Genomic DNA, 24,951 nt, shown 5'->3' with positions numbered 1-24,951 from the left:
ACATGTAATGAAGTCCGAGGATGAAGTAGTACTCCATGGAAATACTCAGGTAAAGAGAAAACTTTTCAGAGAGCAGCTGAAAACTTTTTAAACCAGATTTTTGTTCACTCCATGTCATGAAGCTTTTCAGCCCAAAATGCTACAAACCCTCCTGACAACCAAAACGAACCATGTCGTCCCAAAAGGACAAATTTAAGTCAAAAACAAAAGTCTGGAGCAGATTTAGACATTTGACCAGTATCTGTGATTTTCATTATATTAACCCACAAACCGTTTCAATTGTCGGCTTCCTCTAAGTGACTGGCTGAGCTTATTCTTCATGTTTACTTGTTATTTGGTTCAGCAGATGAACCTTTGGGAGAAATACCTGCAGATGTGACTGAAATGGATTCTGGTCCGGGCGATGGGACAAATGTAAATATTCCAGCTTCCTGAATCGACAGAGACCATGATCCCTGGTCTGTTTGGTTCATCTGGTCTGAGGTGGAAAAAGACGCTTTCAGACTGGTCAGAAATCAAAGTCCTTCTGTTTGTGTGACTGATGTGAGAGAATATCTGATGTAAAGACACTGAGGCTGTTAGTTTTCTCTGCTCGTCACTTCATAAAACAAACATCTGTGTTTGACTAATGTTGCTGTTTCCTGTTACACAGCACATCCTGTACTCTCAGAAATAAAAGCTGCTTTTTAAAAAGCTCTAATCATACAGCGTTAACTGAACTACCTGTGTCACTGGTCTGATCAAGTTTCTCTGTTCAACACGCACATTTTCACATTTCCTCTCGCCTCAACTTTGCTGTTGCTTTTCAAATTAAAAGCCTGCCAGGAATCGGAGGGATCATGCCTTGAGCTATGTGCATGCTTTTATTGTGAAACACTTTTGCATGAAGTGTCAGGATGCTTGATTGGGATCAGGAAAAAAAATCAGGAAAATCAAAGAGTCTGGGATGAAGCAGTGAAGGAGAACGTGTGTTTGTGTTGTACTGACCAATAAGTTCGCCCTGAATTTCTCAGACAACAGGGAAAAGTGAATGACACCAGGAGGCAGAACTTTATCTAAATATCATCTACATGATGAAATGTGTTTCTAAAACATGATGGTTAGAAACAAAGACCTGGCTCTTTAAAACACCAGAGATAATCAACAGCTGGGATTCAAGGACGCCTGTTGTTTCATTGACCCAATAGTGATTTTTATAAAGTTTTGCAACTACGACATTTTCTAGACTCAACTTTAAAAGACGACAGAACACGCTCAGATTTTTCAGATAGATGTAAGAACCTGAATATTGAGCATATCAGGATATTTTGTGTTTGATATATTCAGAAGAATGTGGTTTATTTCGTTATGATGGTGCGTAAAGGCATTTAGGGTATTTCATTTTGATTTAAAATAATTTGATGTTTTTACTAAAAAGTTAAAATATGCATTTGCATAATGTTAAAAAAACTGTTATGAATATAGAGACTTCAGTAAAAAAAAAAGAAAAACCCAGGTATATTGTATCTGCACTGGTCTAATGAAATGATAGCCACGCTTCGTACAGATGCTGTTTATTTGTCTCTCTGTCTCTCTCTTCTCAGCAGACACCGTGAAAACTACAAGAAATAATGTTCAAAATGTGCATTTCTTAGAGTCCTTTGTCGGTCTCTCATGTAAACGTCCACTGATACACAAACGAACACATGTGACAATCCAAATCCAATGACATTTGCTATTTATACCTAATATAATTTACAAAAACTGATATAAAACAACATTATACACAAAAATAACAGATTTAAAGACCAATTACCGTGTGCGCCCTCTTAGACCATGCGGATAAAGGAAATCTTTCATCAGGCTCTGCATAGCATTAGCGTTTCTCCGTGTCCATATTAGTTCAACCCATAATGCATCGGTCCCGCGTACAACTCAACCTGACCATGTGACCTGTTACGCTTCAGCGGTAATTCTTTCTTAAAGAACCCTTAACTTTTAAACATTTTAAGGGAGCACATTCTTTACTTTATGCCTTGAATATCACATTCATACATTTTAGTCAAATATTTTTAAACAGTAAATGAGCTCAAACTGATATGAATTTTAACAGAAACAAATGTGCACATCTCTGGAAAACATGTCCTTAGCAGTTACATATATTTTTATTTTTTATTATTGTGTTGGCGTGTGATGTAAGGACGCAGAAGAAGAAAACAAGTAAGCGAAAGGAGAGTGAACTAAAAAATGGCGATGCTCGCCGGAAGCAAGTGCCCACTGAGGGAATTAAAAAGTGTTTAGAGCCACGGTTAAGTTGGCCTGGACAGTTTCTCATTGCTCTGGGGGACAGCGGAGGATTCGTGGACGACTCGCGCCGCAAGGTCGTGAGTCTGAACTGAGGACGAAGCTGAAAGAGCTAAGCTAGTGTTAGCATCGCCGTGTCTGCATTCACCTGTGCTGAAGACGTCAGGAAGGGAAGTGGATTCTGTATGCCATTTTTCCTCTGTTCCTTGGACCGTGAGGGATTTGGTTTTTCCAGATTGGTAGGATTACCGATGATTAATTCCAAATGGATGTGAGCTCCAACGCGTTAATTGCAAGCTTGCATATAAAACAAACTAAGAGTGCACTCACAACCAAACCATTAATTTACATTTTCAATGGGTGTAAAAACACCTTAACTTAAAACGCAGTTATTGTGTATGTTTGATTGTTGTAGTGTAAGACTCACTGCAAAAGAATCATTTCAAGGTAATTTATATCAAGTTATGTTTGACTGGTTGGTATTATCTCAGAGAAGCCTTTCATTATTTAAGGTGGAAGTCATACTGTTACCCTAGACTGATCTTTTATACATCAGAATGTCTCTTTTACCATAATGTTATTGAAGTAAATGGTCTTATACTAGATAGCGTTACCTCATTATAGCGAGCCGGGTCGTAAAGGGGTTACATAGAGAAAAACATTTGTTCTCTTCATGTTCTCTCAGAAAGAAGAGTTCTGTCATTTACTCTGTGTTATCCAATGTTGGGACGTCCTCTTTCGATTCCTTAACAGTGATATGGGAGAAAGACTTTGAAACCAATTCCAGTGATGAAAAGAGGCTATTGATCCGCTCCAGCGTTTCTTTTAGAGGAGCTTCGGTATCGAGCCGTGAACCAAATCTTAAGTTCATTTCTAGGACTTACCTCACTCCAGTCTGTCTGCACAAGATTTTTCCTAATGGTTCCCAATTGTGTTTTAAGTGTAAGTCCAATATTGGTACTGTGATGCAGGTGTTTTGGGACTGTGACATGATTAAGACGTTCTAGAAGGAGATACAGAAAATGGTTCAGAAGATCATTGGTAAATCTTTTGTTATATCCCCAAGTATCTATCTTCTGAATTGTAAAGCTGAACTACATCTCAGCCATGGTCTAGAATCTGTTCTACATCTTTGTCCCTGTTTGGTGAGAAAATGCATATTGTTACTATGGTCCACTCCTCCTGCTCCTTCTGCCCAGATGAGGCTGAATCATATTGCTGCTTTCTTACCTTTAGAGAAACTCACTTGTGATTTACGTCTGACATGATTTCTGGCGTATCTGGTCTCCTTGATGGGACTTCCTTGAGGATGTACACTGAATGACTTTGATTTATGCTTCCTGTTTATTTTGGTGCCATCGCCCTTCTCTTTATTTTTGTATTGAATAAAGTATCTGAATATATTAAATAAAGAAATCTGGAAAAAAAGAAATATCACAATAATGTCTCAAATATTATTCAGGCTGAAAGTTTCCTGGTCAAAAATGTAGATTCCTGTTTTCAGATCAGCTCTCACTGACCAACAGCCTCTGCAGCCTGAAAACGTCTGTAGGCCCTGAAGCCATCACCGAACTCTGCTCAGGAAATCACTAATTCTGAAACTACGGTAGCCCAGATGGACACAAATCTACGGGAGAATCATCACAAAGAGTTTTTCTGAACCTACAGATGATACACTGTCTTTCCCAAAACTTTCAAAAGTGGGAACTGATCAAAATTAAGCCACCTGGAATAAACCTGGTGCCAAAGCATCACAGCATTAGAAAGAAGAATGGTGGCACCCCAGGAGCATATGTAGGATCATCAGACATACAGCTCAGTAACAGGTTTCAACCACTGTCTGAAGTAAATCTTACTGAGCAGAAAGTGTCTGCTGTGACTGAGAAACTAAAAAGCAGTACTTTTAAAAGCAGGAGCCATGGAGCTAGTCAGAGAAACGGAGACAAAGAATCTGAGCCAGATGTGAAGGACAGAGATATCCTGCTGCTGTCAGTGACATAAACAATAGAATTATTACATGCAGCTTCCCAAGTGCCATGGTCACTGATACAGCAGCTCCCCCCCCCCAGGTCATCTCAAAACACCAAGGAGTCCAACAGCTGATCCTGCATGTGGGTGCAGTGGAGACCAGAAAGGGAGAATCAGAGGTTTTAAAACAGGACTTCTCTAAATTATTAAACTTGACAAACTGAAAATCCAGTAATTTGTCAGTGGACCTCTCCCAAACATCGACAGGAGGATTAATAAACTCAGTCGGCTGTTGTATTGAACACATGGTTGTCCAAGGCCTGTGAGATAAGAGGAGTGCAGTTCATTGATAACGTCAACCTGTTCAAGGGACAGGGCCCACACCTGAGCAGGAGTGGAGTGAGACGGCTAACGGAAAACCTCCTCCACTCTCTGAGGCACCAGACTGGGTCTGGACGGTCCTCTGAACAGCCAAAGGCTCCTCTGAGAGAGGAGAGGAGTGACGGAAGCAATCATACCTCACCAGCAATGGGCCCCTCATCAGCCAAGGATTCCCCCTCAACAGCACTTCCATTGGTGCCCTCTCCACTGCCCTGGGCCCCCCAGGGACAGGAAGCTCCCCAGCTTCACCAATGGGATTTCCAAGTCATTTAGAAACCTTGGTGAAATCAGGAATTAAAATGGTTCCTCTTACCCCTAACCTGACAAGGTCACAGGTATTATCATCAACACCAGTGAATCCATCCCCCCAGCAAACTCCACCCCCTTTACCACCCAGGAGCACCACCTCTGTTCCTCAATCAACTAAAACTCCACCAGCTCCACCACCTCAACCAACACCTACACCTGTCTTTCCTCAGAGCACCCCTGTTAGAAACTAGGACACCCAGGGCCTCTGCTGTTCCAGGACTTATAGCCATAATAAACCACTTATTGACCTGAGGCCCAGGGAGAAAGTTCTCTCCCCTAGTGCTATAGCTCCAGTCCAAAGTCATAGAGTGGCTAAAGAGTGACAGACTGTCCAACTAGAGAAATCTGATTCAAATCCCCTGCAGACAGATAGTTTCAGGTCTTATGTTACACACGACACAGATGGAGACAATCAATGGTGTGGAAGTGTTTTTTCCTTATTATTGCTCACCTGTGGACATAAATGAATACAGCATTGATGAGCGATGGCTTTCACTGAACTGAACTGATTTACTTTTGCTGTAAGAGCCTTGTTGTCAGTCCTCTCAGCGCCATTACTGCCATCAAGTGGGGTAACGTGTATTACACTATGATTTGCCTTAATTCTACAGGTGACTTATTTCCTGTATAAGTGGCACAATGCATAACACAACAGTAACATCCATAAGTTCAACAAAAGAGCAGGAGAACAAACAAAACAATAGTTGGGGCGGGGGGGTACCTTTTATGTATCAATAATTTTATTTCCTCTTACAATCTGGATTTGATGTTTTTAACAGAAACTTGGTTAGACAGCAGGACAGGAAGTGCAGTTCTTATTGAATCCACCACCTAATGTTACATTTCTATCAGAAACAGGAGAAAACAAAAAGGGTGGGGGCGTCTGTGCCTTGTTTAGGGACAACATGGTTCCCCACAGTCATTTGGGGAGTTTTCATCATTTGAGGATGGATCTTTTCAAATGGAGCTAAAATCTTCTCCCTCTGTTTTCTACATCAATATTTCCAAACCTCCCCAATGTTGTCAAGATGTTATTGATGATTTCACTGAGATGTTTTCAGTCGTCTTCACAGAGTTGGACGGTTTGGTTATTACAGGTGATTTTAATGTTCAGGTGGATAAGGCCTGTGACAGACATGCCAAAGAACTTTCTTCTGTCCTTGAAACCTACGGCTTTAGTCAGCACGTTAGTGAGCCGACCCAGACCAGAGGTCACACTCTGGACCTTGTCATCACTAAGAACGTTAACGTTTCTACTGTCACTGTGACTGATGTTGCTTTGTCTGATCATTGTTGTGTCTTTTTTGATTTGTCCATAATTCCCAAAGATGCAACTGGACCTACACCCATAAATGACAACACCAGGAAACTGTTTATGGAGATGATTAGGTTTGAAAATACCACTTTCTCTCATGATGAAGATTTGTTGAATTCATATACTTCAAATGTTCTAAATGTCCTGGATGTGACTGTTCCTGTTAAAGATAACCGACGACTCGGTCAGGGCACAGAAAAGGGAGTGCCGGAAGGCCGAACGAAAATGACTAAATCACAGCTCCAGGTTCATTATGACATTTAGAAGCAAGATGTTGTGTGTTCAATGAAACTATGTAGAAAGAGAGAAATGTATTTTTCTGAAATCATCAACAACAGCAGGAACAACTCACGTGTCCTGTTTGCTACAGTGAGTAGGTTGACAAACCCTCTGTCTCCATTGTCATTGGAACTAATTTCAACATCTAAATCTAATGAATTTGCTTTGTTTTTTAATGACAAGATTCAGGGTATTAAACAAGCACTAAATTGCACCAGACAGATCCCAACACTGCAGCCATCCAGGAAACACTTGGTAGAACTGACACACTTTACACCTGTAAATGGCAAAACAGTTGAAGAGACCATCTCCAGTCTGAGTCCATCCACCTGCTGTCTCCATGTTTCACCCACTAAATTTCTGAAATCAGTCCTAAGCAGTTTGTTACCACAACTCACTCAGTTAGTTAATGACTCACTACAGTCTGGAACATTTCCAAGGGCTTGAAAACTGCTGTGATCAAGCCTCTCCTGAAGAAGACCAGTCTTGATGCCACAGTACTGAACAACTATCGGCCCATATCAAACCTGCCGTTTTTAGGTAAAATCATTGAAAAAGTTGTTTACCAACAACTTACTGACTTTCTCCTGCTAAACAACTGCTTTGATGATCTTCAGTCAGGTTTAAGGCCCCATCACAGCACTGAGACTGCACTCATCACCGTGACAAATGACATTCGTCTGAACACCGACGCTGGCAGAGTCTCTGTCTTAGTACTGCTGGATCTAAGTGCTGCTTTTGACACAGTGGACCATGTGATCCTGTTATAAAGGTTAGAGGACTGGATAGGCATCTCTGGTACTGCCCTTCAATGTTTTAAGTCCAATCTTGAAGACAGGAAGTATTTCATTGAAGTTGGTAACTGTGTCTCACACCAAATGGCACTGACAGTGGGGTCCCCCAGGGGTCCATATTGGGACCCATTTTGTTCAATCTTTACATGTACTTTAAAACAGCACTGCTTGTGTATAAGTCTCTTCATGGCTCAGCACCACATTACATCTCTGACATGTTGATGCCATATGAACCATCTCGGACTCTGAGACCATCAGGGACAGGCCTTCTGCTTGTGCCCAGAGTCAGGACTAAGCAGGGAGAAGCAGCGATTCAGTTTTATGCAGCTAAAATCTGGAATAGTCTCCTGATGATGTTAGACAAACCTTATCTCTGATAATGTTTAAGTCCAAGCTACAAACTTTTCTTTTTAGCTCAGCATATGACAACTGACAGTGTTTTATCTAAAGTGATTTATCTGAACTCAGTCTCCTTTAATTTTATTTCATTTTATTGCTTTATGGATGTACGTTGATGAACTTCATTTACATTTAGTCCCTTTAGTCTCGTGCTCTTATGCAACTTTAGCCCTTAAATGCAACTTTAGCCATGCTCACTTAATGCCCCAGGCTTTTATTTGGAAGAATTTCCTGTCCCTTGCTCTTTCCATTCTAACACCTTTACTCTTATTCATGAGTTCCCAAACTGTGTTCACCTGCACCTTGTTCTCCCCTGCTCACACGCTCTAATCGTGTCATCAAGACCTTGTCCAAGTCCTCAGTCACTCTCGGTTGATTACTCTGCCCAGCCTGCCTGATCCTGACTCAGTAGGGGACAGGTTTAGTTTAGGTCAGACAGACAGGCTAACAGAGAAACTGACTGGGAGCCGTCTCTGAGCAAAACCCCTGCAACTCCCAGCACCTGAACCAGTCTGTCTAGTCTCTGTCCCCATAGACTCCAGTTTGCCTCATCCATAGTCCACCTGTGTGTTCCAGACTACCTATTACCTCCTCCTCCCTGTAGCTTCCCCTGACTTACCTGCCTGCTGACCTAATCTCGCTGGTCATTACCTCCCCCTCTGTCTGTCCCTGGTCCTGCCATCTACCTGCTCATTGCTCCTCAGCCTCTAGAGGATCCCTGGCTGCTTCAGATCCCCACAATAAAGCTTGTTGCAGTCGTTCATCCTTTCTGTCCTGCATTTGGGTCCAGTCCATTCTTAAATTCTGTCAGGGATCCTGTGACAGGAAAGTGATGAAAAGTGACATCATTGGTGGCTTCTCGACCTCTAGTTGGTCCATCAGGAGGTTTCCCAGACCTCAACTGGTTCTCTGCACTTTAGTGCTTTGAGGTGAGGGTCCATCTGGACCTCCTGAGGGAGCAGTGACACAGGCCCAGACCTGATGAATACAATGTGGTTTTACATGTGGTGAAGAGGTCAAAGTAGAACAGATGCCTGCACTGGCACAGGACGATGGACAGAAGGTACAGGAGACCAAGAAAACCTGGTATGATAGAAATGCCAGAGCAACACACAGGAATCCAGGAATCTCAGTGCCCCTAATTATGTCTATGTTTCCTAACTTGGGTCTTTTCCTTGTGTCATGGTCCCACTAATGTATGATCCAAGGAGAAAAAGTGAGGACACAGGAACTGAGGAAAGAAATTTCTGGAGACATGAGATGTCCTTTTCTCTGATCTGTCACCTGAAGCCTCCAATCACCAACTGATTTCCAATAAAGGGATGTGTCAGATCACAAAGAACTCAGTGATGGTGGTCACCACATGAAGCCTCCTCACTCTGTAGAACAGGAATAAGACCTTTGAGAGATTGAAGATGATGGACCAGAAAGACTTTCAGATACAGCGAGAATCAAGGTCCAGGGAATGATCAGTTAAAGAAACTGGAACCCTCACCCCCATAATTAAATCCTCCGTCGTGTCTTTACTGTTTCTTTGTGCTGCCCACATAAGATGTCAAGAAAAAACGTGAGCAGAGAGGAATCAGGGAAACTTGTTGATGAAAGATTGTGAGTCCATGAAGGATTTCTACGAGGTGTCCTTGTATCTGTCTCCTCCAGGCAAAACCTCAGTTAAGAGGACTGGGATATACCCGAAGCCAGCAGGTCTACCCCTCCTGCTCCTCATCATCACAGTAAGCTGTTGGTCCATGGACATGGACCACAGGCCACAATGAAAGCTGGACAACTGCCCTGTGGGCCCCACATCCCAGATCAGGATCTGACGTATCAAACTTTCATTTTCTTTGCAGAGGACGAGAACTTTGTTTTTCCACTGCAGCTGCTGCAACGTCAGGCTGCACCCTCTCAGTAAACCTATCCAACATTGATTCAGGACTTTGGAATGAAACTCAGCCTGTTACAGGTGAAGCTTCAGCATTTACCAGAGGAGGTTTAATAAAGCTCCGCCCCTCACCTGTCTCACCTGAGACAAAGCAGAAAGCAGTCAGCTGTCGGTCTCTACAGACACAGACTGAAAAGCAGACGATCAGACTGAGCTTCAGACCAAACTAACAGCTTCCTCTGAGTGAGTCCAGCTACAGGAGAGAAAAGTGGACAGTCCAACTCTGCTGCTTCAACCTGCTGACGCTCCACACACTGAATGTGAGTTGGACAGAAACACCACTCAAAGTGAAACGAGGTTTCAGTGGCCTGGTAGAGGGGGGAGGGGAGCCAGGACTGACTGGACTTGGTGTCTGCTGTGTCTTCAGCTTCACTCTGAGACTAAATGGCTTCCAGATCAGAGGAGGATCTCTGCTGTCCGGTCTGTCAGGAGGTCTTTAGAGACCCTGTTGTTCTGTCCTGTAGCCACAGCTTCTGTAAAGACTGTCTGAAGAGCTGGTGGAGAGAGAAACAAAACCACGAGTGTCCACTTTGTAAGAGAAGATCTTCAAAGGACGATCCACCTTGTAACCTGGTGTTAAAGAATCTGTGTGAGTCCTTCTTACAGCAGAGGGACCAGAGAGCTCCAGAGGGTCTCTGCAGTCTGCACTCTGAGACACTCAAACTCTTCTGTCTGAACCATCAGCAGCCAGTGTGTCTGGTCTGCAGAGATTCAGAAAAACACAGCGAGCACAGATTCAGACCCATCGATGAAGCTGCACCACAACACAAGAAGGAACTCCAGAAAAGTCTGGAGCCCTTAAAGAAGAAGTTACAGGTTTTTGAAGAAGTTCAAGTGAAGTTTGGTCAAACAGCAGAACACCTTAAGGCCCAGGCCCGACACACAGAGAGGCAGATTAAGGAGCAGTTTAAGAAGCTTCACCAGTTTCTAGAAGAGGAAGAGGAGGCCAGGATGGCTGCACTGAGGGAGGAAGAGGAGCAGAAGAGTCAGATGATGAAGGAGAAGATGGAGGCTCTGAGCAGACAGATAGCAGCTCTGTCACACACAGTCAGAGCCACAGAGGAGGAACTGAGAGCTGAAGACGTCTCATTCCTGCACAACTACAAGGCTGCAGTGGAAAGAGTCCAGCAGCGCCCCCTGCTAGAGGATCCACAGCTGCCCTCAGGAGCTCTGATAGACCAGGCCAAACACCTGGGCAACCTGACCTTCAACATCTGGAACAACATGAAGCACATGGTCTCCTACACTCCTGTGGTCCTGGATCCAAACACTGCTCATCCAGGACTCATCCTGTCTGAGAATCTGACCAGTGTGAGACGAGGACAGGAACAGCAGCTTCCTGACAATCCAGAGAGGGTTGATAAATATCACTGGTTAGTCCTGGGCTCTGAGGGCTTTAACTCAGGGACTCACAGCTGGGATGTCGAGGTTGGAGACAGTAAACGCTGGACACTGGGTGTGTTAGAGTCTGTGCAGAGGAAGGGAAACATATGGTCTGAATTATGGGGAATATGGTTCAGTGGAGGTATATTCTTTGCAGGTTCACCATCAGGTCCATCCACTGTTCTCCCAGTGGAGAAGGTCCAGAGGATCAGAGTGAATCTGGACTGGAACAGAGGAAAACTGTTGTTCTCTGATCTTGATACTAACACACACATACACACCTTCACACACACTTTCACTGACACATTGTTTCCATTCATTCAAAATATAGACAGTCCCCCAGTGAAGATATTACCAGTGAAGGTCAGTGTGACAGTGGAGCATTGCCGTTAGAGAGAAACAAGATTATTTGATTTCTAATTAGCTGCAGCTAATCCAGAATGCTGCTGCCAGAGTCCTTACAAACACCAAGAAACTGGACCATATCACACCAGTTCTCAGACCACTACACTGGCTTCCCGTTAGTCAAAGGATAGATTTTAAAATCTTATTGCTAGTTTATAAAGCACTAAATGGGTGTGGACCAAAATATATCCAAGATGTATTAGTTCCCTATGAGGTTTCCAGACCCCTCAGGTCATCTGGGACAGGTCTACTGTGTGTTCCCAGAACCAGATCCAAACAAAGTGAAGCAGCATTCAGTCACTATGCTCCTCACCTGTGGAACAAACTTCCTGAACACCTGAGGTCTGCTCCAACTGTCAGCTCATTCAGATCAGGACTGAAAACACTGTTGTTTACTGCTGCCTTCGAATAATTGTTCATCCTTGTTTTCTTAATGTGCTTTTATGTTTTATTTTAATTTACTTTACTTTATTTAAATTTATTTTATGTTAAATGTCTTTGCTTTTAAATGCTTTTTTCCATGCTTTTAATGTAATTACATACCTTGTAATTGCGTAGTGTATGAATGGTGCTATACAAATAAATTTGCCTTTGCCTAATGTTGTTTGTTTCTCAAAGGGAAAAGTGGCAGAACTGAACCAGTGAACCTGCCCCGGTCCTCCTGCTGTCTCATTGTTCCAAAGCTCTTTAGTTTGGTTTTAGTTCTCGCTCTCACTGACTTTTTGCTCGTTGTTCCTGTCGGTTCATTTCCCCTTTGAGCGACACCGTTCCTGCTTTAGTTGTGGGGTAACGTCCTAAACCAGTCCAGGGTTGTGGGGTCACTGCCAGTGGCGGTTCTAGGATTTCATCCTTAGGGGGGCTTAGCCCCCCACGTTTCAGTCAAAAAAATATTTTTTTTATTTTTTAAATCACTGTCCTGCATTTCTTATTGTCATTTTTATTTTAAAAAGTAAAAATTATACTTTCAATCAATTTTGATAGTTGATCGTTTTAGTGGGACTGTAATGACAGAAAAAGGGGCTAAAGCCCCACTAAAAAGGGTCTTGAACCACCCCTGGTCACTGCAGTGTTTTCCTGTGGAGCAGTCAGAGGTCCAGGGAAAAGGGTGTTGTCAGGAACCGGCGTAGACCCATGGAGAACAGAACAGACGGCCGATGTTTGACGTCTGAACAGCTGAAGCCCAGTGTAGAAGAGATGCAGCAGGTTTAACAGGAGTCACAGGACAAACGGTGGAGGAGGAAGGACTTCTTCTTTGCTGCTTTCACAGGAAGTCGGAGCGTTAACCTGCCACCAGCGACTCTTTAAACCTGATGACGTTCCTGTTAGAAACAGCTCGTGGTCTCAGTGAAGTGCTGCAGTTTGACATGTGGTCGGTTCATAAAGCTGCTGCTGCCCCGGACACAAGAGGGCGCTGTTGTCCACAGGATGACTGACTTTACAGCACTTTGGTCTCCATGTCGACTGTACAGTTCAAATATATTCCACTGTATTGACTTTGTGTTATTGTAGAGATACTTTATGTGTTTGTTTACTTCCATTATTACATATTTTTAATATCAGGGTTGTTTGACTTGTGATTTACGTCTGACAACTAATGATTTCTGGGGTATCTGGCCTCCTTGATGGGACTTCCTTGAGGATGTACACTGAATGTCTTTGATTTATGCTTCCTGTTTATTTTGGTGCCATCGCCCTTCTCTTTATTTCTGTATTGAATAAAGTATCTGAATATATTAAATAAAGAAATCTGGAAAAAAAGAAATATCACAATAATGTCTCAAATATTATTCAGGCTGAAACTTTCCTGGTCAAAAATGTAGATTCCTGTTTTCAGATCAGCTCTCACTGACCAACAGCCTCTGCAGCCTGAAAACATCTGTAGGCCCTGAAGCCATCACCGAACTCTGCTCAGGAAATCACTAATTCTGAAACTACGGCGGCCCAGATGGACACAAATCTACGGGAAAATCATCACGAAGAGTTTTTCTGAACCTACAGCAGCTGCTCTTGAATTCAGCATCAACACGGTCCAACAAAGGGAGACGGGTTAGAAATATTTCCTCCTTGTGGCACGTTTCACAGCTTCAGTTTAAACAAGAGAAAACTAGGACACACATGGGATTCCCTTCTAACCACGGCCTCTGTCAGTCAGGACGTTACTCCATGAAATCAGCTCCAGCTCTTAGATGATGCAAAGATGAAACTGAAGCTGTGCTCAATGACTGAAACGTGTTTATTGGCTTCATGTTTCTCAGTCTTTATTTGAGAAGTGCAGCGTTTCCTCCTGATGGCCTGAACATGGACAGAGCACAGAGACAGCCAACATGTCCTGAACACACTAAAGCTGAAGTCTCAGTCTCATGTCCAGATTCTTTGTACGTTCTGTCCCTGTGACTCGTGTAGAGATGTTCAGCTCCACCTTCTGCCCCTGACGGACTCTGGTGGAGCTACGATTCCTCCCAGAAACCAGGTACATACATGTTCACACGTCATCTCCCTGTGTCCTGTATCATGTGATCTAACGGTTTTCATTGGTTTTCCATTCAACTTCATTTGAGTGTGTTGAAGCAGAGTTTGCTCTGAAGCTGTAAAGACAAACCCAGGACTGATTCAGCTCCTACACTTTGTCTCGTGCAAGGAGGAGATGAACCGTGGCGCTTTATGGACGTACGTTGATGAACTTCAATCATATTTAGTCCCTTTAGTCTCGTGCTCTTATGCAACTTGTCTGTGAACAGTCCAACCTGTATCTGAGTTTGTTCCACGAGGAAATGAAACACGTGAGCCAAGCTCACTTACTGCCCCAGGCTTTTATTTTGAAGAACTTCCTGTCCCTTGGTCTTTCCAATCTAACACTTTTACTCTTATTCATCAGTTCCCAGACTGTGTTCACCTGTACCTTGTTCTCTCCTGCTCACATGATCTAACCCTGTCGTCAAGACCCTGAGCTTTGTCCTAGGACACTTTTTATCCCTGAACCTGTGTCTGCCAGTGTCAGATCGAGTCTCCTGTTGACTCCCTGGTCTGTCTCAGCCCAGTCCTCACATCAGCTCCCAGTCAGTAACTCAGGTCCACCTTCTTGATCCTTTGCATTGAAACCTGTCTGTCTTAGTCTCTGATTACACGTCTGTCTGTCTGACTCAAACTAAACCCGTCCCCTGTCCAAGTCCCCAGTCACTCTGGGATTATTACTCTGCCCAGTCTGTCTATCAGCCTGTCTCTGACCAGCAACGTCAGGCTGCACCCTCTCAGTAAACTTATCCAACAGTGAATCAGGACTTTGAACTGAAACTGCTTCAACTTCCTGCTGCAAACTGTCATTCACTATTTCAGGCTCCGTCCCTCATCCATCTCACCTGAGACAAAGTAGGAAGCAGTCAGCTGTCGGTCTCTACAGACACAGACTGAAAAGCAGACGATCAGACTGAGCTTCAGACCAAACTAACAGCTTCCTCTGAGTGAGTCCAGCTACAGGAGAGAAAAGTGGAAAGTCCAACTCTGCTGCTTCAACCTGCTGACGCTCCACACACTGAATGTGAGTTGGACAGAAACACCACTCAAAGTGAAAGGAGGTTTCAGTGGCCTGGTAGAGGGGGGAGGGGAGCCAGGACTGACTGGACTTGGTGTCTGCTGTGTCTTCAGCTTCACTCTGAGTCTAAATGGCTTCCAGATCAGAGGAGGATCTCTGCTGTCCGGTCTGTCAGGAGGTCTTTAGAGACCCTGTTGTTCTGTCCTGTAGCCACAGCTTCTGTAAAGACTGTCTGAAGAGCTGGTGGAGAGAGAAACAAAACCACGAGTGTCCACTTTGTAAGAGAAGATCTTCAAAGGAAGAACCACCTTGTAACCTGGTGTTAAAGAAGCTGTGTGAGTCCTTCTTACAGCAGAGAGACCAGAGAGCTCCAGAGGGTCTCTGCAGTCTGCACTCTGAGACACTCAAACTCTTCTGTCTGGACCATCAGCAGCCAGTGTGTCTGGTCTGCAGAGATTCAGAAAAACACAGCGAGCACAGATTCAGACCCATCGATGAAGCTGCACCACAACACAAAAAGAAACTCCAGGAAAGTCTGGAGCCCTTAAAGAAGAAGTTACAGGTTTTTGAAGAAGTTCAAGTGAAGTTTGGTCAAACAGCAGAACACATGAAGGCCCAGGCCCGACACACAGAGAGGCAGATTAAGGAGCAGTTTAAGAAGCTTCACCAGTTTCTAGAAGAGGAAGAGGAGGCCAGGATGGCTGCACTGAGGGAGGAAGAGGAGCAGAAGAGTCAGATGATGAAGGACAAGATGGAGGCTCTGAGCAGACAGATAGCAGCTCTGTCACACACAGTCAGAGCCACAGAGGAGGAGCTGAGAGCTGAAGACGTCTCATTCCTGCACAACTACAAGGCTGCAGTGGAAAGAGTCCAGCAGCGCCACCTGCTGGAGGATCCACAGCTGCCCTCAGGAGCTCTGATAGACCAGGCCAAACACCTGGGCAACCTGACCTTTAACATCTGGAACAACATGAAGCACATGGTCTCCTACACTCCTGTGGTCCTGGACCCAAACACTGCTGGTCCAAGACTCATCCTGTCTGAGAATCTGACCAGTGTGAGACCAGGACAGAAACAGCAGCTTCCTGACAATCCAGAGAGGTTTGATAAATATTACTGCTCAGTCCTGGGCTCTGAGGGCTTTAACTCAGGGACTCACAGCTGGGATGTCGAGGTTGGAGACAGTAAACGCTGGACACTGGGTGTGTTAGAGTCTGTGCAGAGGAAGGGAGACATACGGTCTGGATTATGGGGAATATGGTTCAGAGAAGATGAATACAGAACATATTCACCATCAGCTCCATTCACTGTTCTCCCAGTGCAGAAGAAGGTCCAGAGGATCAGAGTGAATCTGGACTGGAACAGAGGAAAACTGTCGTTCTCTGATCCTGATACTGACACACACATACACACCTTCACACACACTTTCACTGACAGGATGTTTCCATACATTGACAATTGGAACAATCCCCCAGTGAAGATATTACCAGTGAAGGTCAGTGTGACAGTGGAGCAGAGCCGTTAGAGAGAAACAGGATGATTTGATTTCTAATGTTGTTTGTTTCTCAAAGGGAAAAGTGGCAGAACTGAACCAGTGAACCTGTCCTGGTCCTCCTGCTGTCTCATTGTTCCAAAGCTCTTTAGTTTGGTTTTAGTTCTCGCTCTCACTGACTTTTTGCTCGTTGTTCCTGTCGGTTCATTTCCCCTTTGAGCGACACCGTTCCTGCTTTAGTTGTGGGGTAACGTCCTAAACCAGTCCAGGGTTGTGGGGTCACTCCCAGTGACCCCCTGATGACCCCCTCATCAGTCACTGCCAGTGACCCCACAACCGTTGCAAGACATTTCATCCCAACTCCAGCTCACATACAGCACAGGCCTTTGCACTTCTAAGGATGGGCCATCACGCAAAGAGAATAAAATAAATAATAAAAAATATTTTTTTATTTTTTAAATCACCATCCTGCTTTTCTTATTTTCATTTTTATTTTAAAAAGTAAAAAGAGCCAGCACCGAACTCTGCTCAGGAAATCACTGATTCGGGAACTAGGGCGGCCCAGATGGACACAAACCTACGGAAAAATCTTCACGAAGAGTTTTTCTGAACCTACAGACGATACAGTGTCTTTCCCAAAACTTTCAAAAGTGGGAACTGATCAAAATTAAGCCACCTGGAATAAACCTGGTGCCAAAGCATCACAGCATTAGAAAGAAGAATGGTGGCACCCCAGGAGCATATGTAGGATCATCAGACATACAGCTCAGTAACAGGTTTCAACCACTGTCTGAACTAAATCTTACTGAGCAGAAAGTGTCTGCTGTGACTGAGAAACTAAAAAGCAGTACTTTTAAAAGCAGGAGCCATGGAGCTAGTCAGAGAAACGGAAACAAAGAATCTGAGCCAGATGTGAAGGGCAGAGATATCCTGCTGCTGTCAGTGACATAAACAACAACAGAATTATTACATGCAGCTTCCCAAGTGCCATGGTCACTGATACAGCAGCTCTCCTCCCCCAGGTCATCTCAAAACACCAAGGAGTCCAACAGCTGATCCTGCATGTGGGTGCAGTGGAGACCAGAAAGGGAGAATCAGAGGTTTTAAAACAGGACTTCTCTAAATTATTAGAGAAACTTGACAAACTGAAAATCCAGTAATTTGTCAGTGGACCTCTCCCAAACATCGACAGGAGGATTAATAAACTCAGTCGGCTGTTGTATTGAACACATGGTTGTCCAAGGCCTGTGAGATAAGAGGAGTGCAGTTCATTGATAACGTCAACCTGTTCAAGGGACAGGGCCCACACCTGAGCAGGAGTGGAGTGAGACGGCTAACGGAAAACCTCCTCCACTCTCTGAGGCACCAGACTGGGTCTGGACGGTCCTCTGAACAGCCAAAGGCTCCTCTGAGAGAAGAGAGGAGTGAAGGAAGCAATCATACCTCACCAGCAATAGGCCCCTCATCAGCCAAGGATCCCCCCTCAACAGCACTTCCATTGGTGCCCTCTCCACTGCCCTGGGCCCCCCAGGGACAGGAAGCTCCCCAGCTTCACTATTTGGGACCAAAGACCCTGACTAGCATCAATGCTGCTATCAGAGACTAGGACACCCAGGGCCTCTGCTGTTCCAGGACTTATAGCCATAATAAACCACTTATCGACCTGAGGCCCAGGGAGAAAGTTCTCTCCCCTAGTGCTATAGCTCCAGTCCAAAGTCATAGAGTGACTAAAGAGTGACAGACTGTCCAACCAGAGAAATCTGATTCAAATCCCCTGCAGACAGATAGTTTCAGGTCTTATGTTACACACGACACAGATGGAGACAATCAATGGTGTGGAAGTGTTTTTTCTTTTATTATTGCTCACCTGTGGACATAAATGAATACAGCATTGATGAGCGATGGCTTTCACTGAACTGAACTGATTTACTTTTGCTGTAAGAGCCTTGTTGTCAGTCCTCTCAGGGCCATTACTGCCATCAAGTGGGGTAACATGTGTAGTACACTATGATTTGCCTTAATTCTACAGGTGACTTATTTCCTGTATAAGTGGCACAATGCATAACACAACAGTAACATCCATAAGTTCAACAAAAGAGCAGGAGAACAAACAAAACAATAGTTGGGGCGGGGGGGTACCTTTTATGTATCAATAAATTTATTTCCTCTTACAATCTGGATTTGATGTTTTTAACAGAAACTTGGTTAGACAGCAGGACAGGAAGTGCAGTTCTTATTGAATCCACCACCTAATGTTACATTTCTATCAGAAACAGGAGAAAACAAAAAGGGTGGGGGCGTCTGTGCCTTGTTTAGGGAGAACTTGGTTCCCCACAGTCATTTGGGGAGTTTTCATCATTTGGGGATGGATCTTTTCAAATGGAGCTAAAATCTTCTCCCTCTGTTTTCTACATCAATATTTCCAAACCTCCCCAATGTTGTCAAGATGTTATTGATGATTTTACTGAGATGTTTTCAGTCGTCTTCACAGAGTTGGACGGTTTGGTTATTACAGGTGATTTTAATGTTCAGGTGGATAAGGCCTGTGACAGACATGCCAAAGAACTTTTTTCTGTCCTTGAAACCTACGGCTTTAGTCAGCACGTTAGTGAGCCGACCCAGACCAGAGGTCACACTCTGGACCTTGTCATCACTAAGAACGTTAACGTTTCTACTGTCACTGTGACTGATGTTGCTTTGTCTGATCATTGTTGTGTCTGTTTTGATTTGTCCATAATTCCCAAAGATGCAACTGGACCTACACTTGTTCAGAAAGACCCATAAATGACAACACCAGGAAACTGTTTATGGAGATGATTAGGTTTGAAAATGCCACTTTCTCTCATGTTGAAGATTTGTTGAATTCATATACTTCAAATGTTCTAAATGTCCTGGATGTGACTGTTCCTGTTAAAGATAACCGACGACTCGGTCAGGGCACAGAAAAGGGAGTGCCGGAAGGCCGAACGAAAATGACTAAATCACAGCTCCAGGTTCATTATGACATTTAGAAGCAAGTTGTTGTGTGTGTTAAACTCTACGTAGAAATAGAGAAATGTATTTTGTGATTTATCTGAACTCAGTCTCCTTTAATTTTATTTCATTTTATTGCTTTATGGATGTACATTGATGAACTTCAATTATATTTAGTCCCTTTAGTCTCGTGCTCTTATGCAACTTTAGCCCTTAAATGCAACTTTAGCCATGCTCACTTAATGCCCCAGGCTTTTATTTGGAAGAACTTCCTGTCCCTTGCTCTTTCCATTCTAACACCTTTACTCTTATTCATGAGTTCCCAAACTGTGTTCACCTGCACCTTGTTCTCCCCTGCTCACATGCTCTAATCGTGTCATCAAGACCTTGTCCAAGTCCTCAGTCACTCTCGGTTGATTACTCTGCCCAGCCTGCCTGATCCTCACTCAGCAGGGGACAGGTTTAGTTTAGGTCAGACAGACAGGCTAACAGAGAAACTGACTGGGAGCCGTCTCTGAGCAAAACCCCTGCAACTCCCAGCACCTGAACCAGTCTGTCTAGTCTCTGTCCCCATAGACTCCAGTTTGCCTCATCCATAGTCCACCTGTGTGTTCCAGGCAACCTATCACCTCCTCCTCCCTGTAGCTTCCCCTGACTTACCTGCCTGCTGACCTGATCTCGCTGGTCATTACCTCCCCCTCTGTCTGACCCTGGTCCTGCCATCTACCTGCTCATTGCTCCTCAGCCTCTAGAGGATCCCGGGCTGCTTCAGATCCCCACAATAAAGCTTGTTGCAGTCGTTCATCCTTTCTGTCCTGCATTTGGGTCCAGTCCATTCTTAAATTCTGTCAGGGATCCAGTGACAGGAAAGTGATGAAAAGTGACATCAATGGTGGCTGGCCGACCTCTGGTTGGTCTATCAGGAGGTTTCCCAGACCTCAACTGGTTCTCTGCACTTTAGTGCTTTGAGGTCAGGGGCCCTCTGGACCTCCTGAGGGAGCAGTGACACAGGCCCAGACCTGATGAATAAAATGTGGTATTACATGTGGTGAAGAGAACAGAAAGTAGAACAGATGCCTGCACTGGCACAGGACGATGGACAAAAGGTACAGGAGACCAAGAAAACCTGGTACGATAGAAATGCCAGAGCAACACAGAGGAATCCAAGAATCTCAGTCCCCCTAATTATGTTTCCTAACTTGGGTCTTTTCCTTATGTCTTGGTCCCACTAATGTACAATCCAAGGAGAAAAACTGGTTGATGAAAGATTGTCAGTCCATGAAGGATTTCTACAAGGTGTCCTTGTATCTGCCTCCTCCAGGCAAAACCTCACTGTTCAAGCAAGGAGGGAACAGAGATGAACTACATGATGGAGGAAAAGAACTGATCTGCTCAAACAAGAACTGAGGAAGACTCAGTTAAGAGGACTGGGATGTACCCGAAGCCAGCAGGTCTACCCCTCCTCCTCCTCATCACAGTAAGCTGTTGGTCAAAGGACATGGACCACAGGCCACAATTGTCATGATCCGCAGTCTGGACTTCCTGTTTGTTTTTACTTTGAAGTATCATGACGGGAACTGGTTTGGTTGTTTTCTGTTCCCCCGATTAGTGATTGTTTTCACCTGCGCCTCGTTTTCTCCCAGGGCTTCTTATACACCTTTTTGTGCCCCTGGCATTTGCCAGGGTGCCTGTTGACCAACCTCCCCAGTACCTACGGTTCTTCCTTACCCAGCGCACATCCAGAATGAACTATTGTCTCCCTAGTCGTCGATGGACCACGACTAGGATTTTCATTTTGCCGCCATCTACTCACAGACACTAAAGGAGACCAGGGAAGTACTTTTGTTGTGCCTTGGTGTTCTCCTGGTTACCGACACAGACTGGTAGCTTGTTTTCCACTGAGCAGAGGTGCTCAGTGCCTTTTTGTCCCGGCTGAAGTCGGGCTCTCATGAGACATGACGAGGTGAACAACGGAGATCCCGTTCACAGGAGTGTTGTGCGGTTTCACTTCTGCATGTTGCCGGATGTTTGTTCATTCATGTCTGACCTAGCTCTTCGTGGACATCTACTGGTCATTGTATGGTAACTGTTCTGTGTGAAATAAAGCCCCTTTCCCTTCAGTCCTGTGTTTCCTTTGTGGATGAAGTCTCCTCCTGTACAAAACCGTGACAACAATGAAAGCTGGACAACTGCCCTGTGGGCCCCATATCCCAGATCAGGATCTGATGTATCAAACTTTCATTTTCTTTGCAGAGGACAAGAACTTTGTTTTTCCACTGCAGCTGCTGCAACGTCAGGCTGCACCCTCTCAGTAAACCTATCCAACATTGATTCAGGACTTTGGAATGAAACTCAGCCTGTTACGGGTGAAGATTCAGCATTTACCAGAGGAGGTGTGATAAAGCTCCGCCCATCACCTGTCTCACCCAAGACAAAACAGGAAGCTGCATCTGAACTGAAACTGCTTCAACTTCCTGCTGCAAACTGTCACTCACTATTTCAGGCTCCACCCCTCACCTGTCTCACCTGAGACAAAGCAGGAAGCAGTCAGCTGTCGGTCTCTACAGACACAGACTGAAAAGCAGACGATCAGACTGAGCTTCAGACCAAACTAACAGCTTCCTCTGAGTAAGTCCAGCTACAGGAGAGAAAAGTGGAAAGTCCAACTCTGCTGCTTCAACCTGCTGACGCTCCACACACTGAATGTGAGTTGGACAGAAACACCACTCAAAGTGAAACGAGGTTTCAGTGGCCTGGTAGAGGGGGGAGGGGAGCCAGGACTGACTGGACTTGGTGTCTGCTGTGTCTTCAGCTTCACTCTGAGACTAAATGGCTTCCAGGTCAGAGGAAGATCTCTGCTGTCCGGTCTGTCAGGAGGTCTTTAGAGACCCTGTTGTTCTGTCCTGTAGCCACAGCTTCTGTAAAGACTGTCTGAAGAGCTGGTGGAGAGAGAAACCAACCCACGAGTGTCCACTTTGTAAGAGAAGATCTTCAAGGGAAGAACCACCTGTTAGTCTGGTGTTAAAGAATCTCTGTGAGTCCTTCTTAGAGCAGAGAGACCAGAGAGCTCCAGAGGGTCTCTGCAGTCTGCACTCTGAGAAACTCAAACTCTTCTGTCTGGACCATCAGCAGCCAGTGTGTCTGGTCTGCAGAGATTCAGAAAAACACAGCAAGCACAGATTCAGACCCATCAATGAAGCTGCACCACAACACAAAAAGAAACTCCAGGAAGGTCTGGAGCCCTTAAAGAAGAAGTTACAGGTTTTTGAAGAAGTTCAAGTGAAGTTTGGTCAAACAGCAGAACACATGAAGGCCCAGGCCCGACACACAGAGAGGCAGATTAAGGAGCAGTTTAAGAAGCTTCACCAGTTTCTAGAAGAGGAAGAGGAGGCCAGGATGGCTGCACTGAGGGAGGAAGAGGAGCAGAAGAGTCAGATGATGAAGGACAAGATGGAGGCTCTGAGCAGACAGATAGCAGCTCTGTCACACACAGTCAGAGCCACAGAGGAGGAGCTGAGAGCTGAAGACGTCTCATTCCTGCACAACTACAAGGATGCAGTGGAAAGAGTCCAGCGGCGCCCCCTGTTGGAGGATCCACAGCTGCCCTCAGGAGCTCTGATAGACCAGGCCAAACACCTGGGCAACCTGACCTTCAACATCTGGAACAACATGAAGCACATGGTCTCCTACACTCCTGTGGTCCTGGACCCAAACACTGCTGGTCCAAGACTCATCCTGTCTGAGAATCTGACCAGTGTGAGACCAGGACAGAAACAGCAGCTTCCTGACAATCCGGAGAGGTTTGATAAATATTACTGCTCAGTCCTGGGCTCTGAGGGCTTTAACTCAGGGACTCACAGCTGGGATGTCGAGGTTGGAGACAGTAAACACTGGACACTGGGTGTGTTAGAGTCTGTGCAGAGGAAGGGAGACATACGGTCTGGATTATGGGGAATATGGTTCAGAGAAGATGAATACAGAACATATTCACCATCAGGTCCATTCACTGTTCTCCCAGTGCAGAAGAAGGTCCAGAGGATCAGAGTGAATCTGGACTGGAACAGAGGAAAACTGTCGTTCTCTGATCCTGATACTAACAAACACATACACACCTTCACACACACTTTCACTGACAGGATGTTTCCATACATTGACAATGGGACCAAACCCCCAGTGAAGATATTACCAGTGAAGGTCAGTGTGACAGTGGAGCAGAGCCGTTCACTGCAGAGATGGGCCACTGCAGTGATTTCCTGTGGAGCAGTCAGAGGTCCAGGGAAAAGGGTGTTGTCAGGAACCGGCGTAGACCCATGGAGAACAGAACAGACGGCCGATGTTTGACGTCTGAACAGCTGAAGCCCAGTGTAGAAGAGATGCAGCAGGTTTAACAGGAGTCACAGGACAAACGGTGGAGGAGGAAGGACTTCTTCTTTGCTGCTTTCACAGGAAGTCAGAGCGTTAACCTGCCGCCAGCGACTCTTTACACCTGATGATGTTCCTGTTAGAAACAGCTCGTGGTCTCAGTGAAGTGCTGCAGTTTGACATGTGGTCGGTCCATAAAGCTGCTGCTGCTCTGGACACAAGAGGGCGCTGTTGTCCACAGGATGACTGACTTTACAGCACTTTGGTCTCCATGTCGACTGTACTGTTCAAATATATTCCACTGTATTGACTTTGTGTTATTACAGAGATACTTTATGTGTTTGTTTACTTCCATTATTACATATTTTTAATATCAGGGTTGTTTGGTTTGTCTTTTTGGGACGAAGGGATTTTGGAAATGTTTGTCCTGATGATCCTAAATGTGGAAAATGTAGCTCAGATAAAACTGATTTGATGTGTAAAATAAAAAGGCCAAACAGAAGAAACATCACAACAATGTCTCAAATATTATTCAGGCTGAAAGTTTCCTGGTCAGAATGTTGTGGTCCAGTGCAGGGGGACAGGAAGTGCTGTGGCCAACATAACCAGGAGCTAGCATGACTAAAGGGCTAACCTCCATCGTTCTTCTTCTCTGCAGCTGGAACAAACAGGACTTTCTGACAACTTGTTCCCAGAACATCTCTCAAACCAGCATGAATCCATCAGACTGAAGTTTGGATAAGTGAAATTCTACCTGTTTCACATGTACATGACCAGCAATGGAAATTTAGTGGAACTGCACCTTTAGAACCTGATACAGGTTAGGGTTAGGTTCAGTCTGTGGACAGTCCAGAGTGTATCAGATTTGGATCTGACAAAAGAACTTTAGAAGTCAAATATTCATCGTCATCAAATATCTGTGGAAAAGCCGGGTAGCTGACGTTAACTACCTTATGTACTTCTAATCTGAAGTACTTTAGATACCAGCGGGTTGCTGACGTTAACTACCTTATGTACTTCTAATTTGAAGTACTTTATATACCGCTGGGTAGCTGACGTTAACTACCTTATGTACTTCTAATTTGAAGTACTTTATATACCGCTGGGTAGCTGACGTTAACTCTCTTTTGTACTTCT

At 44.7% G+C, this 24,951-nt stretch overlaps 3 protein-coding genes across 3 annotated transcripts; all 3 read left to right on the top strand.

Annotated features, from left to right (window-relative positions):
- The first annotated feature begins 9,788 nt into the window (after positions 1-9,788).
- Positions 9,789-11,456, top strand: LOC113126780 (nuclear factor 7, ovary-like). Its single transcript, XM_026300917.1, has one exon. It carries the CDS (start codon positions 10,055-10,057, stop codon positions 11,444-11,446), a length of 1,392 nt encoding a protein of 463 aa, XP_026156702.1. The 5' UTR covers positions 9,789-10,054; the 3' UTR covers positions 11,447-11,456.
- A 3,646-nt stretch (positions 11,457-15,102) lies between these two features.
- On the top strand, positions 15,103-16,600 carry LOC113132171 (nuclear factor 7, ovary-like). Its single transcript, XM_026310103.2, has one exon. The coding sequence runs from the start codon at positions 15,118-15,120 to the stop codon at positions 16,510-16,512; it is 1,395 nt and encodes a 464-aa protein (XP_026165888.1). The 5' UTR covers positions 15,103-15,117; the 3' UTR covers positions 16,513-16,600.
- Positions 16,601-21,913: 5,313 nt separating this feature from the next.
- Positions 21,914-24,302, top strand: LOC113131940 (nuclear factor 7, ovary-like). Its single transcript, XM_026309723.1, has one exon. The coding sequence runs from the start codon at positions 22,282-22,284 to the stop codon at positions 23,791-23,793; it is 1,512 nt and encodes a 503-aa protein (XP_026165508.1). The 5' UTR covers positions 21,914-22,281; the 3' UTR covers positions 23,794-24,302.
- The last annotated feature ends 649 nt before the right edge of the window (positions 24,303-24,951 follow it).

Source organism: Mastacembelus armatus, chromosome 22 (assembly GCF_900324485.2).
Source record: "Mastacembelus armatus chromosome 22, fMasArm1.2, whole genome shotgun sequence".
NCBI classification, from domain to species: Eukaryota; Metazoa; Chordata; class Actinopteri; order Synbranchiformes; family Mastacembelidae; genus Mastacembelus; species Mastacembelus armatus.
The sequence above is the reverse complement of the archived record's forward strand: the minus strand, read 5'-3'. Positions and strand labels throughout refer to the sequence as shown.